The sequence below is a fragment of the Salmo trutta genome, chromosome 20, assembly GCF_901001165.1.
Source record: "Salmo trutta chromosome 20, fSalTru1.1, whole genome shotgun sequence".
Taxonomy (NCBI): domain Eukaryota; kingdom Metazoa; phylum Chordata; class Actinopteri; order Salmoniformes; family Salmonidae; genus Salmo; species Salmo trutta.
Genome location: NC_042976.1, coordinates 22835082 through 22848676, shown reverse-complemented (window position 1 = coordinate 22848676; position 13595 = coordinate 22835082). Strand labels below are relative to the sequence as shown.

The 13595-nt window shown below is 43.6% G+C and overlaps 1 protein-coding gene across 2 annotated transcripts; it reads left to right on the top strand.

Moving 5' to 3' along the window:
- The first annotated feature begins 3128 nt into the window (after window positions 1-3128).
- On the top strand, window positions 3129-12458 carry LOC115155345 (5-hydroxytryptamine receptor 1F-like). 2 transcript variants are annotated; one of them, XM_029701912.1, is made up of 4 exons: window positions 3129-3289; window positions 9821-9938; window positions 10115-10384; window positions 11127-12458. In XM_029701912.1, the coding sequence occupies exons 3-4, from the start codon at window positions 10116-10118 to the stop codon at window positions 11995-11997; spliced, it is 1140 nt and encodes a 379-aa protein (XP_029557772.1). In that variant the 5' UTR covers window positions 3129-3289; window positions 9821-9938; window position 10115; the 3' UTR covers window positions 11998-12458. The 2 variants fall into 2 exon arrangements, with proteins under 2 accessions (XP_029557772.1, XP_029557771.1); XM_029701911.1 differs by having other exon boundaries at window positions 9821-10024.
- Window positions 12459-13595: the final 1137 nt, after the last annotated feature.

The window sequence follows — 13595 nt, the reverse complement described above, 5'->3', positions numbered from 1 at the left end:
TCCGCAGAGTCGAAGAAGAGGATGAGTCAGATGGGGTCACAGAGGCATGGAAAGGACAAGCAGAGGTCATACTGGCTCACCTAGAAGAAGACAAGCAAGATGAGCTGAAGCAGCTGTTTGGCAAGTATCCGGCCCTCTTCAGTCAGAGGCCAGGAAGAACCAAAGTCCTGGAACACGTCATTCGTTTGAAGCCTGGCCAGAACCCTGTCCGCCAGCATCCTTACCGTGTGCCTGAGAGGCTGGTGGTAGCCCTCAAAGAAGAGGTCCACACCATGATAGAGATGGATGTTGTCGAGCCATCGTCAAGTGAATGGAGCAGCCCTATTGTCATTGTTCCAAAGAAGGATGGCTCTTTGCGCGTCTGCATGGACTTCCGTAAGGTGAATGCCATCTCCCAGTTTGATGCTTACATCATGCCCCTTATTGACGACTTACTGGAGAGAATCGGTAGAGCTCATTGCATCACCACATTGGATCTCTGCAAAGGGTACTGGCAGGTGCCCCTGGACGAACAATCCAAGGCCTACACTGCGTTCCGAACACCGATGGGCCTGTTCCAGTTTAAGGTCATGCCGTTTGGCCTTCATGGAGCCCCTGCGACTTTCCAGAGGCTGATGGACAAGGTCCTCCAGGACTGTGATGATTACTGTGCTGCTTACTTGGATGACGTGGTGATCTACAGCCACTCCTGGGAGGAGCACATACAGCATCTTAGCAGAGTCCTGGGGAAGATCCATGATGCAGGCCTCACGCTTAACCTCCTGAAGTGTGAGTGGGCAAAACAGGAGACAAAGTACCTGGGTTACCAGCTGGGTATGGGTGAAGTTCGACCTCAGGTGGACAAAGTGGAGTCCATCAGGAACAGCCCTCAACCCAGAACCAAGACACAGGTGAAGTCCTTCCTAAGTCTGGCAGGATGGTACCGGAGATTCATTCCGCAGTTTTCGACCATCGCTGTCCCTCTGACCAATCTCACTTCAAAGGTGGCCAGCAACCCTGTGAAGTGGACTGAGGAGTGTGAGGAAGCCTTCAGGATACTGAAAAAACGACTGTGCTCATTCCCTGTTCTCCAGACCCCTGATTTTCAGAAGAGGTTTCTCGTGCAGGTGGACGCTTCGGCTGTGGGAATTGGAGCTGTACTGGCCCAAGGGGAGCCAGGAGAAGAGCTTCCTGTACTGTACCTGAGTCGGAAGCTGTTGCCGAGGGAAACCAGGTATTCGACAATCGAGAAGGAGTGCCTGGCTATAAAGTGGGCCCTAGATAGCCTCCGTTACTACCTTCTTGGGAGGGAATTTGACCTGCACACAGACCACAGAGCACTGACCTGGATCCAGAACATGAAGGACCGGAATTCTCGTGTGACCAGGTGGTATCTGGAGCTCCAGCCCTTCAGGTTCTGTGTCCGTCATAAGGCAGGAAAAGAAAACGTCACGGCGGACTACCTATCCAGGCTCCCGAACCTGGTCGCTTCAGGAGAGGAGGAAGGTAATGTGACGTAGAAGTCCGTCACTGGCCGCGGGCAGCATTTGGTACTTTAAAGCACTCACACATTCATCACTCCTCCCTGCTCCATTATCAGATAAGTTAACAATGTGGGTCGACACACAAGTTAACTTTTCTCTATCTTAGTACATACATTTCACACTTACTTCAGTAACCGGTTATGGTATAAAGAAATAAACAGACAGGTGTTCATATTTAATATAAGCAATATTTATTATACTTAGATGTTATGGATGAGCAGTTGTTTGTTCTGTTCCTCTCTCTCTCCATCTCTGTAGCTTCCGGCTATGCTGGATAAGGACCCGAGCTAAGGGAATTGGGCTTACTTTGTAGTGCCTGTCCGGAATGGCTCATTAATGTAAATGGGCATATTGGAAGACACTGTCAGTAGTGATGTCATTTTGTAAATGTTATATTGTGATGTTTCATAAACGTGTTGCAATGTATATATTTTGGTATGTTGTAGGTTGAATAGGTAATTGCTTAATTAATTAGTGTTAATTGTTCTGAGGGGAGGGGCTACCCCTACAAAAGGAGCCTCTCTTTCAGTTCATAGAGAGGCATTTTGGATTGAGCTGTAGGTGGGGCAGCATTGTTTTTAGCTGACCCATAAGGTTTGATGGCAGTACTGTTGTTTTTGTTCCGGAATCACTATGTAAATAAACACCTTTGCACAGAAGAACTTTTGCGGCTCCGCCATCTTTTTATTTTTTATGGAGGTTAGGTTTTCCAGTTTAGCCTTCTGGCCTACTCTACGTGACAACGACGATCAAAGGGATCATGCTTTTTCATGTGGCTGTTACAAAAGTGAACTGTTTGCATGTGATCAGGGGTGTATTCATTCTGCCAATTCTGTTGAAAAAACGTTTCTTGAACGGAAGCAATCGGAATGAAACAGGGGTAAACATACCTGAATTTGTCCAATAGAAACTATCGTTTGCAACTGTTGGACAAATGATTACACCCTAGATCAGCTAGATGCAGGCAAGAGTGTACAAGGCGGTATTGAATGTGTCATAGTCTGTTACCTTCATTACTAAAATGTATCTTCACCTGCTCACCCACATTGTAAACTTTCATTGATAGACTAGGTAGTAGCAACCTCATGATGGGTAAAGGGAACATTTGAGTATTATGTAGTAGCCTAAACCTATTGATGTTACATTGAGCTGGATGAATGGAATATGAATGACAGTCATCCAATATGCTGTAATAGAAATAAGGCCATCCGCATAAAAATATATATATATTGACCTCGCTCATCTTAAACGGCACTGACCGCCACTGGTCAAAATAACCACATTTTTGGGTAAATCAAGTAACCTTAATGTGTTTGATCATTCATATAACCCAACAGCGCTGTTTCAAAATAACCCAGTACTGGAAATGTACTATATATTGACCCAGCATTTTTTAGAGTGTACTGATTTGTATCACGGGTGACCTGCATGCACAAGCACAGCCTGTGGCACCTTTTCGCGCAGATACCTACAGATCCATTCCCTGAGCGCTAGTGCACCAGCACTAGATTAACTGTAGGTGGACCACCCGTGCGCGCTCCCAATTGCGCATTCTTGTTTGGACGGGTCGGATTTCGGATGGAAGTCGGTAACAGAAGAGGGTATTCGCGTCGCTGTGTGGAATTGAGCTCCTCCTCACCTCATTTGCCCCGGTCAAACCCTCAAACCGTGGCCATGGACCAAAACACCGGGAGATGAGCGGACGGATGTGACTATTCAACAGATCATCAGATTAACCGACAGTTTTATCGCGGTTGAGAACACAGGTGAGGAGATGCTACGTTTTATTCACTGTCTGTTTTTATACTATTGTAGATTAGAAATAATTGCAGGTGTGAACAATTTTGCAACAAACAAATGAGTAGATTTTATTTGTTGGAACCATAATGAATGGTTTGCAGCTGGACCCATTTCCTTCCACAGCATTTGTTTAATTGAAATTACTCTTTTTTTTATAGTGTTTGAATAATAATGATTTCCCTTGTCTTGTCTCGTTGTCCTGTATATTGTGTATTTAATGAAGATAGGCTGCTGCATCTTTTCCAATCCATAATGATTTATGTAGATTTCCTGTCAGTCTGTTAATAAGATGGTCACTATATTTGACTAGCAGGGAGAGGAGAAGCTTCACTATCCCTTTTATCTCATCCCCGTTTTCCCTCTTCCCCTTTCCCTTCATATTTTGTCCTCTTCTTCTTCATCCCCTGGCCTTTGTCTGTAATTGAATGATTTATTCGACCCATTCTCTAATGAGAGCAAGCGTTCAGAGCAGTAGTAGACAGACTAGTTGCTATTGATTATGCTGGTCAGCTAAATTGCAACTTCAACAGACATCTTTGCCAGCCAGGATCTTACATGTAGGGCCTATACAATGTGATGATGATTCCCCAAGGAGAGTGGGTAGGGCACAAAATCCCCCTTACCCGGATGGACCATTAGAGGGGAGGGTCGGTCTTGGGGCAACTTCTACCAAACAAGGTTATTATAGTAAACGAAAACTGAAACTAGAACGAAGCATGGAAAAACAATTTCGTAAACTGAAATAAAATAACTAACAAACCTGTCAAATATAGTTTCAGTATGTGTATATATATATATATATATATATTATATATATATATATATATATATATATATATATATATATATATGATTCCAAAACGAATTAAAATGAAAACTATAATTAATTATATGTTCAGTTTGAGTTTTTATTTGGGAAAAAAATCTAATGGGGTTTTCAAGCTTTTTTTTATAGGGTTTTCAAGCTTCTGAATCTGGCAGGTAAATGCTGCCAGGAGATGGTGATGTTTCAAATAGGGCTAGTTTGTGCATCCCTATTATTAGCTATCACTACAGCAGTTAACAGGAAATAAATCTGCTACTTTCTGTCCCTAACACTCAAACTAAAACTGAAACTAAATCATTTAAAAACGAAATAGAAATGGTTTATATAACTCAAACAAAAAACAACAACTAGTAAATCAGGTCTGAAAACGAATTGAAACTAAACTGAATTCCTAACAAAAATGTAAAATCTAATAGAAATAAAAACACAAAACTATAATAGATAGGTTGGGGAGTAGACATACTTTAAGAGTTTAAATAAGGGTCGGACCCTTTTTTTCAATTTTCGCCTAAAATGATGTACCCAAATCTAACTGCCTGTAGCTCAGTACCTGAAGCAAGGATATGCATATTATTGATACCATTTGAAAGGAAACACTTTGAAGTTTGTGGAAATGTGAAATTAATGTAGGAGAATATAACACATTAGATCTGGTAAAAGATAATACAAAGAAAAAAACATGCGTTTTTAGTTTTTTGTTCCATCTTTGAAATGCAAGAGAAAGGCCAAAATGTAATATTCCAGGTTAGGCGCAATTTAGATTTTGGCCACTAGATGGCAGCAGTGTATGTGCAAAGTTTTAGACTGATTCAATGAACTATTGCATTTCTGTTCAAAATGTTGTATCAAGACAGCCCAAATGTGCCTAATTGGTTTATTAATACATTTTCAAGTTCATAACTGTGCACTCTCCTCAAACAATACCATGGTATTATTTCACTGTAATAGCTACTGTAAATTGGACAGTGCAGTTAGATTAACAAGAATTTAAGCTTTCTGCCCATATCAGATATGTCTATGTCCTGAGAAATTTTCTTACAACCTCATGCTAATCACATTAGCATACGTTAGCTCAACTGTCCCGCGGGGGGGACACCGATCCTGTAGAGGATGTTATTATTAATCTCTTCCCTGTCTCTGGTGAAGAGAACCGTTAATCTGTAGTCTCTTCTGTTATTACTGAGGAGGAAGCAGGAGGGAGGGGGATCTGAGACAGACCTTGGGCCCTTCATCCATCATAAATCCAGACATTAGCAGTTAGCTTTTAATAGTAAAGGGTACAGATGAGTGATCCTCAAACCTAGAGGCAGTGAGGATATTGAGTTTTTAAAAGTCACATTGTCTCAGTCAAACCCTGTTGTCTGTCAGACAGAGGAGAGAGAGAGAGACTGTTTCCTGCCTCGTTTGTGTGTAGCTTTGATCCTGCAACTACCCACTGGGGAAAAACTGGTTCAATCAACATTGTTTCCACGCCATTTCAACCCAAAAAATCTGTGATGACTTTGAATCAACGTGGGAAACCAATGTTTGTTGATTTTATGACGAATTCACACAACAAATGTAAATCAAACTAGAAATTGAACTGCCATCCGTGCCCAGTGGGTAATGGTATTATGCACAAGCCCCCTCTGTTCCAGTTATCACAGACAGACATCAGACGTCTTATTTACAAACACTGATGATTAGTCTGAAAGCAGAATGTTTAGTCTGGAAGCAGGATGAAACAGTCAAGGGAGTCTTCTGTCAGGTGAATAAGAGAGAACAGAAAATACCTTGACAGGTTACATACTCAAACAAATAAAGACTGCTGGAGGAAGATCTTGCAGTCAAATTGTAATGTTTTAGCAACATATCATTGTCTTGGGATCTACTGTTGAGTTTTTAGTGAAACACACCCAGCCGGCCCAACGATACCTCTATGGTCTCACTATTAATGTGTTTCAGTCTAAATGACTCCCAGGGTCCTGTGGCAGAAACAACGCGGTGTGAACACTGATCTCTCCCAGGGTCTTATTCCCTTAACACAGATCACAGGGTCTATCTTCTGCCTCTCTGAGGTTCCCTTCAGAACACCAGCAATTAGCCGTCTGCTCTAAAGTCTCTTTCTTAATATCCACAGCTTCAGAAGGAAATACCTCAATACTTTACATCAATCACTGGGCCAGACGGTGGTTATAGAACAGACCTGGTGGTGTCTCTCACTTAACCCTTAGGAGAGAGAGAGTACCAGAGCATAGTATATCTTTCCATCAGACCTATGTATATTCTGCTGAGAGGGAAATGTATATGAAACTTTTTCTCCTTTTTCTTCCCTGGTCGTCTGCCAAGTCCTTGAGAGAAGTGTCCTCTGACAGGGACAGTATGTACACACCTTCATTGCTACAGTACTGTATGTTGAGCTACGATGTTTTATTACCATGGCTGCATTCATCACTGTGGGACAGGCTGTGTCTCCAGAGAAGGAAACAGAGTCATTCTGCACTAAAACAGTCACTCAACTGTTCGACAGGCCCTGACTCTCACCCTAATACAGCCACCTTAGACAGGCCCTGTTGTAACTACATGAAGAATATCATGTTAACCCGTAAGCCAGATAATGTGCCTATTCCAAAAAAATCTATTTTCAGGACCACAGAGAGCGCCCTCAACGTCCTGAAGAAATCACTCACAGAGTTCAGCACCACAGTAGTGGAGAGCGCCACTCTCTGCAAATGGGCTCTCTCTCCACCAATAGTTCCAAGTTTTCAAGTTTTAATGTCACTTACACAAGTACAGTCAAATACCTTTCTTGCAAACTCTAAATCCAACAATGCAGTAATCAATATCAATGTAGTACTAACAATTACATAAGGTAGTACAAACACACACAAGAAATTAAAATGAGAAGAACATAAGAAAGTAAGATAAAACAGAGTGGCAGCAGTGTAAAGGAAGATTATACATAAGTGTGTATGCGTGTGTGTAGAGTCAGTATAAATGTGTGTGGATGTTATGTGTGTCTTGGAGTGTCAGTGTGTGTGAGTGTGTAGAGTCCTGTGAGTGTGCATAGAGACAGTTCAACATTTTAAATAAATACAAGGGGCAACTCAGTCCATGTAGCCATTTTTGTTAGATATTTAGCAGTCATTTGGCTTGGGGATAGAAACTGCTCAGGAGCCTGTTGGTGTCAGACTTGATGCACTGGTACCGTTTGCCGTGCGAATGCAGAGGGAACAGTCTATGGCTTGGGTGGCTGGAGGCTTTAACGATTTTCCGACCCTTCCTTTCACATCACTTGTGACGGCAGGGAGCTGGGCCCCAATGATGTACTGGGCTGTCCGCACCACCCTCTGTAGTGTCAAGTAGTAAAGGGTGGTGCTGTTGCCATACCTAGCAGTGATGCATCCAGTCAAGATGCTCTCAATGGTGCAGCAGTAGATCTTTTTGTGGATTTGAGGGCTCATACTAAACTTTTTCAACCTCCTGAGGGGGAAGAGGCGATGTTGTGCCTTCTTCACGACTTTGCGTGTGTGGACCATTTTAAGTCCTTAGTGATTTGGGAACAGAGGAACTTGAAGCTCTTGACCGAATAGGGAATAAAACCTGATTTTATTTTAATCTGCAAGTACTGCTTCGGGACTCCTTATTATACACCACAGGCCCTGTCTCTCATCCTAATAGAGCCCCCTAACCTTAAAAAGGGCCCTGTCTCTCACCCTGATACAGCCCCCTTATACATGGTGCCTCATTACACAATCATACAGTGAGGTGAATAATTAGCAGGATGTGATCCTGCTGAGAGGAGGAAGTATGCATGACACACACACACACACACACACACACACACACGCATACTGTACACATACACTCCATCCTAAATTAGTTTATTCCTCTGATTATACTCAAATCAACACAGAGTAATTACTGCTTTTCATGTAGTGTGTGTGTGTGTGTGTGTGTTTGACAATCGAAGTAAGAATAATCAAATGCCATATTTGTGTCACCCAGTATCACCTCAGTAGACTGCTGCTGGGTGTCCTGTCTGCTCTGCTCTGTCTCTAGAGCACTTTATAGAAGGAGATTACATCCCCAGATAGATAGATAGATAGATGGAGGGAGGGACATTTTTTAAAGATTGATGCATTATTGCATACTCCAAGCCTTGGCTGAAACGGGTCTTTTGAAATCCAAGTTAAACTGAAACAGGTCTGTTTAAATCCCAGTTCAACTGGAACAGGTCTGTTGAAATCCCTGATTCTACCTCCAGCTTGATAAATAAGTCATGCTAAGCTTTGCATCTCCAGGGGGACACGTCACTCTCACAGTCCTAGCGCTTCAATCCACAGATTGACGTTTAAATGGGTGCATTCCAATTACACAGCATCAGGTATCAGTCCCTATCATTTCAATCAACACACACACACAAACGCACTGAAACTGTTGGGTTTAAATTAAACACTCTGGTAAGAAACACTACATACTTAAATACAGTGCATTACTACAGTACATACTGTTCCTTGACTTTAGTGTTCTATATTGAGTAAACTATGGAGGAACAGACTCACAGACAGGTGATATGCTGATAGACAGGAGAGAGGTTTGGGAGAGATCAATCAATCAATCAACTGTATTTTGTACATCAGCAGATGTCACAGAGTGCTTATAGAGAACCCAGCCTAAAACCCCAAACAGCAAGCAATGCAGATGTAGAAGCACAGTGACTAGGAAAAACTCTAGAAAGGCAGGAACCTAGGAAGAAACCTAGAGAGGAACCAGGCTCTGAGGGGTGGCCAGTCCTCTTCTGGCTGTGCCGGGTGGAGATTATAAGAGTGCATGGCCATTAAGGCCAAATCCTTCTTCAGATGTTCAAATGTTCATAGATGACCAGCAGTGTCAAATAATCATCACAGTGGTTGTAGAGGGAGCAACAGGTCAGCACCTCAGGAGTAAATGTCAGTTGGGTTTTCACAGCCCAAAATTCAGTGGTCGAGACAGCAGGTGAGGTAGAGGTAGAGAGAGAGGTAGAGAAAGAGCGAGAGAGAAAGAGGTAGAGAGAGAGAGGGAGAGAGAGAGACAATGTTTAGCTAGGCAATGTTTTTGATGTGTGATGCAGCTGTGTGTCTAGGTGTGTGTGTTCGTACATGCGTATGTGTGCATTTAATGATGTCTGAGAGTTTATCTAACTTGAGTTGTGCGTTTCTTCAAATCCATTCTTCACAAAAATAAAGTCATAGTTGCTATGACAACTGGTCCACCTTGAAACAGGCTTCTCACAGCTAACTGTAGAAATACAAGGAAATCAGCATGATGAGTGCTTTCAATGTCTTATGAAAGCTGTTAAAGGCACTTAGTTTCACTTCTTGATTGATAAACTCTAAAGAAGTTGTAGCTAGAGTACAGAAATACTGTCTTCAGGGACAAGTATCCACACACAGACACACACACACACACACACAGACACACACACACAAAACACACACACACACACACATTGTACTCTCTTTGATCAGTGATTGCACCGTGTGTATGCGCGTGTGTGTTTGCACGTGTGTGTGCATGTGATGAGGGTCATGGCTTTGATCAGTGATTGCATCAAGGGTGAGTATGTGTGTGGGTGGTTGGGGGGTGGGGGTTATGAAATCAGCGGCTGGACTCTCATTGTTGATTCTTTCTCTTGTCTCTCTCTCTCCAGGTGTGTGTGTGTGTGTGTGTGTAACATCATTGTTGAGACCAGAGAGCCTGCTGATCAGAAGCTACTGATACAAGGGTTACTGCTGAAGGTCACACACCAATGAACACACTTTACAGAGGTACACACAGCTTTTACAGCTATGGAGGATTAAGGTTCATTCATCATGTCTGGTCTTTCTGAAGTCCTTATCTTCATGGTTTGAGCGTGAGTACGTTTTGAACTCTTAATAAGCACCGTTCATCTATATACGCCTTGGTGTAAACCCTTATCCTCCTCCCCTCCCCTCCCCTCTAGGATGGACTTCTCTAACTGTACAGAGGGGTTCTTCTCCCTGGGCGATGGGAGTGAAGAGGTTTCTATAATCCCCCCAAGTAAGATCCTCCTCACCTTCACCCTGTCCCTGCTCGCTGTCATGACAACAGCCATCAACTCCCTGGTGATCACAGCCATCATCGTAACCAGGAAGTTGCATCACCCGGCCAACTACCTGATCTGCTCTCTGGCAGTGACAGACCTGTTGGTGGCCATCTTGGTCATGCCCTTCAGCATCCTCTACATACAGAGGTCATTACATAGATTCATTACTGCACAATTGATTGATTTGTCTTGCAACATAAAGTGTCTTACAGCATTTCAGATGCCCATTTATGTTTAAAATACTTATTTTATCAAAGTATACACTGAGTGTACAAAACATTAAGAACACCTTCCTAATATTGAGTTGCAACCCCCCATTTGCCCTCAGAACTCACTCAATTCGTTGGAGCATGGACTCTATAAGGTGTTGAAAGCATTCCACAGGGATGCTGGCCCATGTTGGCTCCAATGCTTCCCACAGTTGTTTCAAGTTGGCTGGTCCTTTGGGTGGTGGACCATTCTTGATACACATGGGAAACTGCTGAGCGTGAAAAACCCAGCAGAGTTGCAGTTCTTGACACAAACTGTGCACCTGGCACCTACTACCATACCCCCGTTCAAAGGTGCTTACATCTTTTGTCTTGATCATTCACCCTCTGAATGGCACAAATGCACAATCCATGTCTCAATTATCTCAAGGCTTAAAAATCCTTCTGTAACCTGTCTCCTCCCCTTCATCTACACTGATTGAAGTGGATTTAACAAATTACATCAATAAGGGATCATGGCTTTTACCTGGATTCAACTGGCCAGTCTGTCATGGAAAGAGCATGTGTTCTTAATGTTTTGTTCACTCAGTGAAACAGTTTGTGAGCATAATAATAAAGTACTTAATAATGAAGTTCAGTAACAAACATAATAACTCTCATTATTCTGTCTGAATCCTCAGGGAGAGCTGGCAGATGGGAGAGGCCGTGTGTTACATGTGGCTGAGTGTTGACATCACCTGCTGCACCTGTTCCATCCTCCACCTGGCAGCCATCGCTCTAGACCGCTACCGGGCCATCACTGACGCCGTGGAGTATTCACGCAAACGCACTGGCCTCCGAGCTGGGATCACTGTTGGCGTGGTCTGGTTTCTGTCCATCCTCATATCCCTTCCCCCTCTCCTGTGGAGGAACCATGGCGGGGAGCCAGAAGAGGACCAGTGTCTGATAACTCACCACCACATCGCCTTTACCCTCTACTCCACCCTGGGAGCCTTCTATATCCCCCTGCTCCTCATCCTCATCCTATACTACAAGATCTACAGAGCAGCTCAGACTCTGTACCTCCGCAGGGGGGCCAGCAGGGGGGCCAGCAGGGCCAGCCGACACTCCTCCATGGTCAACGGAACCACCCTCCCCTCCTGCCCCCCTGATGGGGGCCCCGACACCCTGAACCTCCAGGAGAAGTCCTACTCAGACCCCACCACAGAGGGAGACCGTGTGCGCATTACCGTAAAGAGTCCCCACAGCGAGTCGAGGCGGGAGCGTGAGTGTTCGTTGAGACGGCAGCGTATCTCAGGGACCAGGGAGCGACGTGCTGCGTCTACGTTAGGACTGATACTGGGGGCCTTCGTGGTCTGCTGGCTGCCTTTCTTCCTGAAGGAGGTGATCGTCAACACGTGTGGCTCCTGTAGCACCTCCATAGAGCTGGCTGACTTCCTCACCTGGCTGGGGTACCTCAACTCCCTCATCAACCCTCTCATCTACACCATCTTCAATGAGGACTTTAAGAAGGCCTTCCAGAGATTGGTCAGGTGTAGGCATCGCCTCTGACACGGATGGAGAGGACACACATGCACACACACACAAACACGTGCACAGCGCTCAGTTGTGTTGGGCCCGGGATGGCATCTGATTGCCTGAGATCAGAGACTATCGACAAGAGACTTTAAATTATTAACCGGAGGAAATGGCCTTTAAGACTATGTCAAGACTATGAGACACTCCAGCCAGGTCAGTCTAATGGGACTGGCACATTGCTGAGGTCTGGAGGGAAGTTAGGAGGACCTCAGATCCATAAGAGTCTATTTATGGAGAGCCCTGCAATCATCATCTTCTTGTTTGTATGGGTTATTGACGTGGCCGGAATGGTGTTTAATAACAAAGGACAATGTTTAAATGAACAGACTGAAACAGAATACAACTCAGAAAAGCTTACTATGGTGTTTCTGTCTGTTCTATAACTATCAACCTCCCCAAGCTAGTCTGCTCTGAAATAAAACATATCAAAACAATATTTGTTATGGTCATTGTTTTTGTTTAACCTACCAAAGTAGTGATTAAAGATATTATGATAGTCAGTGTTGTTAATAAACTACAGTACATATTCCACTTATACAGTTCAACTTTGATCTTATGGGTACATGATATTCTGTGGTCTTTAATACAGAGACCTCTATAGCTGTATAGCTGATTAGGGAGGTAAGAGAGTTTTCCACCCATAGCACAGCGAGCTCTGTTCCAGAACACTCCTAAGCACAGCAGGATAATGAGTGTGCACAGGAAGTGCTGGAAAACTCGTTATTTTACTCCCACTCATACACTTAGAATAGCACATTTTTTCTTTACTGTAGGACCACAGGGCATTTTTTGTGATGCAAATGTAGGGAGATTTGTTTTTTAAATGGATAACAAAATGATATAGTTTTAAAATGAGAATGTGATACAATGACACTAGAAAGAGGGGATGGCATGGTTTTATTGAACACGCCTCCTCTCTGAAGGTACAATTCCATCAAACTGTGGTTCCTACCTCCACACCCAGATGGTATCTACAGTATAGCAGGGTAGAGGTGAGGTATTCTATGATTCATACAGTATGAATCATATCTCACCTTTAACCTGCTAAATACCATCTGTGTGGGGAACTAATATTACAATTATACATCATTCTGAGGCAAGGGATAGCTGGTCTTAACAGTATCTGAATGTAGCCTATGCATGTGAGTTGATAAATCGACAGCATGTTGAACAGGTTGATAGATACACCCCAGCACTGAACACAGAAGGCTACAACAGCAGTGACCGTCCCACAGACAGCACAGGCACAATCTCAGAATGGTTGTGTAATGGCGCCCTCCTCAGGACGAAAGAAGATTTTCAATTCCGCTTGATCAAAACTGCACAGAATTCCAACTAACAAGTTGACTGTGATTTTGTTTTGGAGTTTGTTGAACAACCATCCATCTGTGTGAAACCTCAAGATGAGCAACGAATCGTCAGAGAGCCATATGGACGTTACTATTTAGAGGCTGAAAATAAAATATCTGGAGAGGAAACGGGTTAGTTTGCCTGCTTAGCTTTATTATTTAGCTAGCAGGATCACTCGTTACCAAGGGAACAAGCACAACTAGCGAGCTAGCTACTAGTTA

What these genes read in the sequence shown, in the direction of transcription:
- LOC115155345 (XM_029701912.1), top strand. Translation starts at nt 10,116, where the DNA reads ATGGACTTCTCTAACTGTACAGAGGGGTTCTTCTCCCTGGGCGATGGG. An exon ending in AGCATCCTCTACATACAGAG is followed by an intron (nt 10,385 to 11,126) that starts GTCATTACATAG and finishes CTGAATCCTCAG; the next exon opens with GGAGAGCTGGCAGATGGGAG.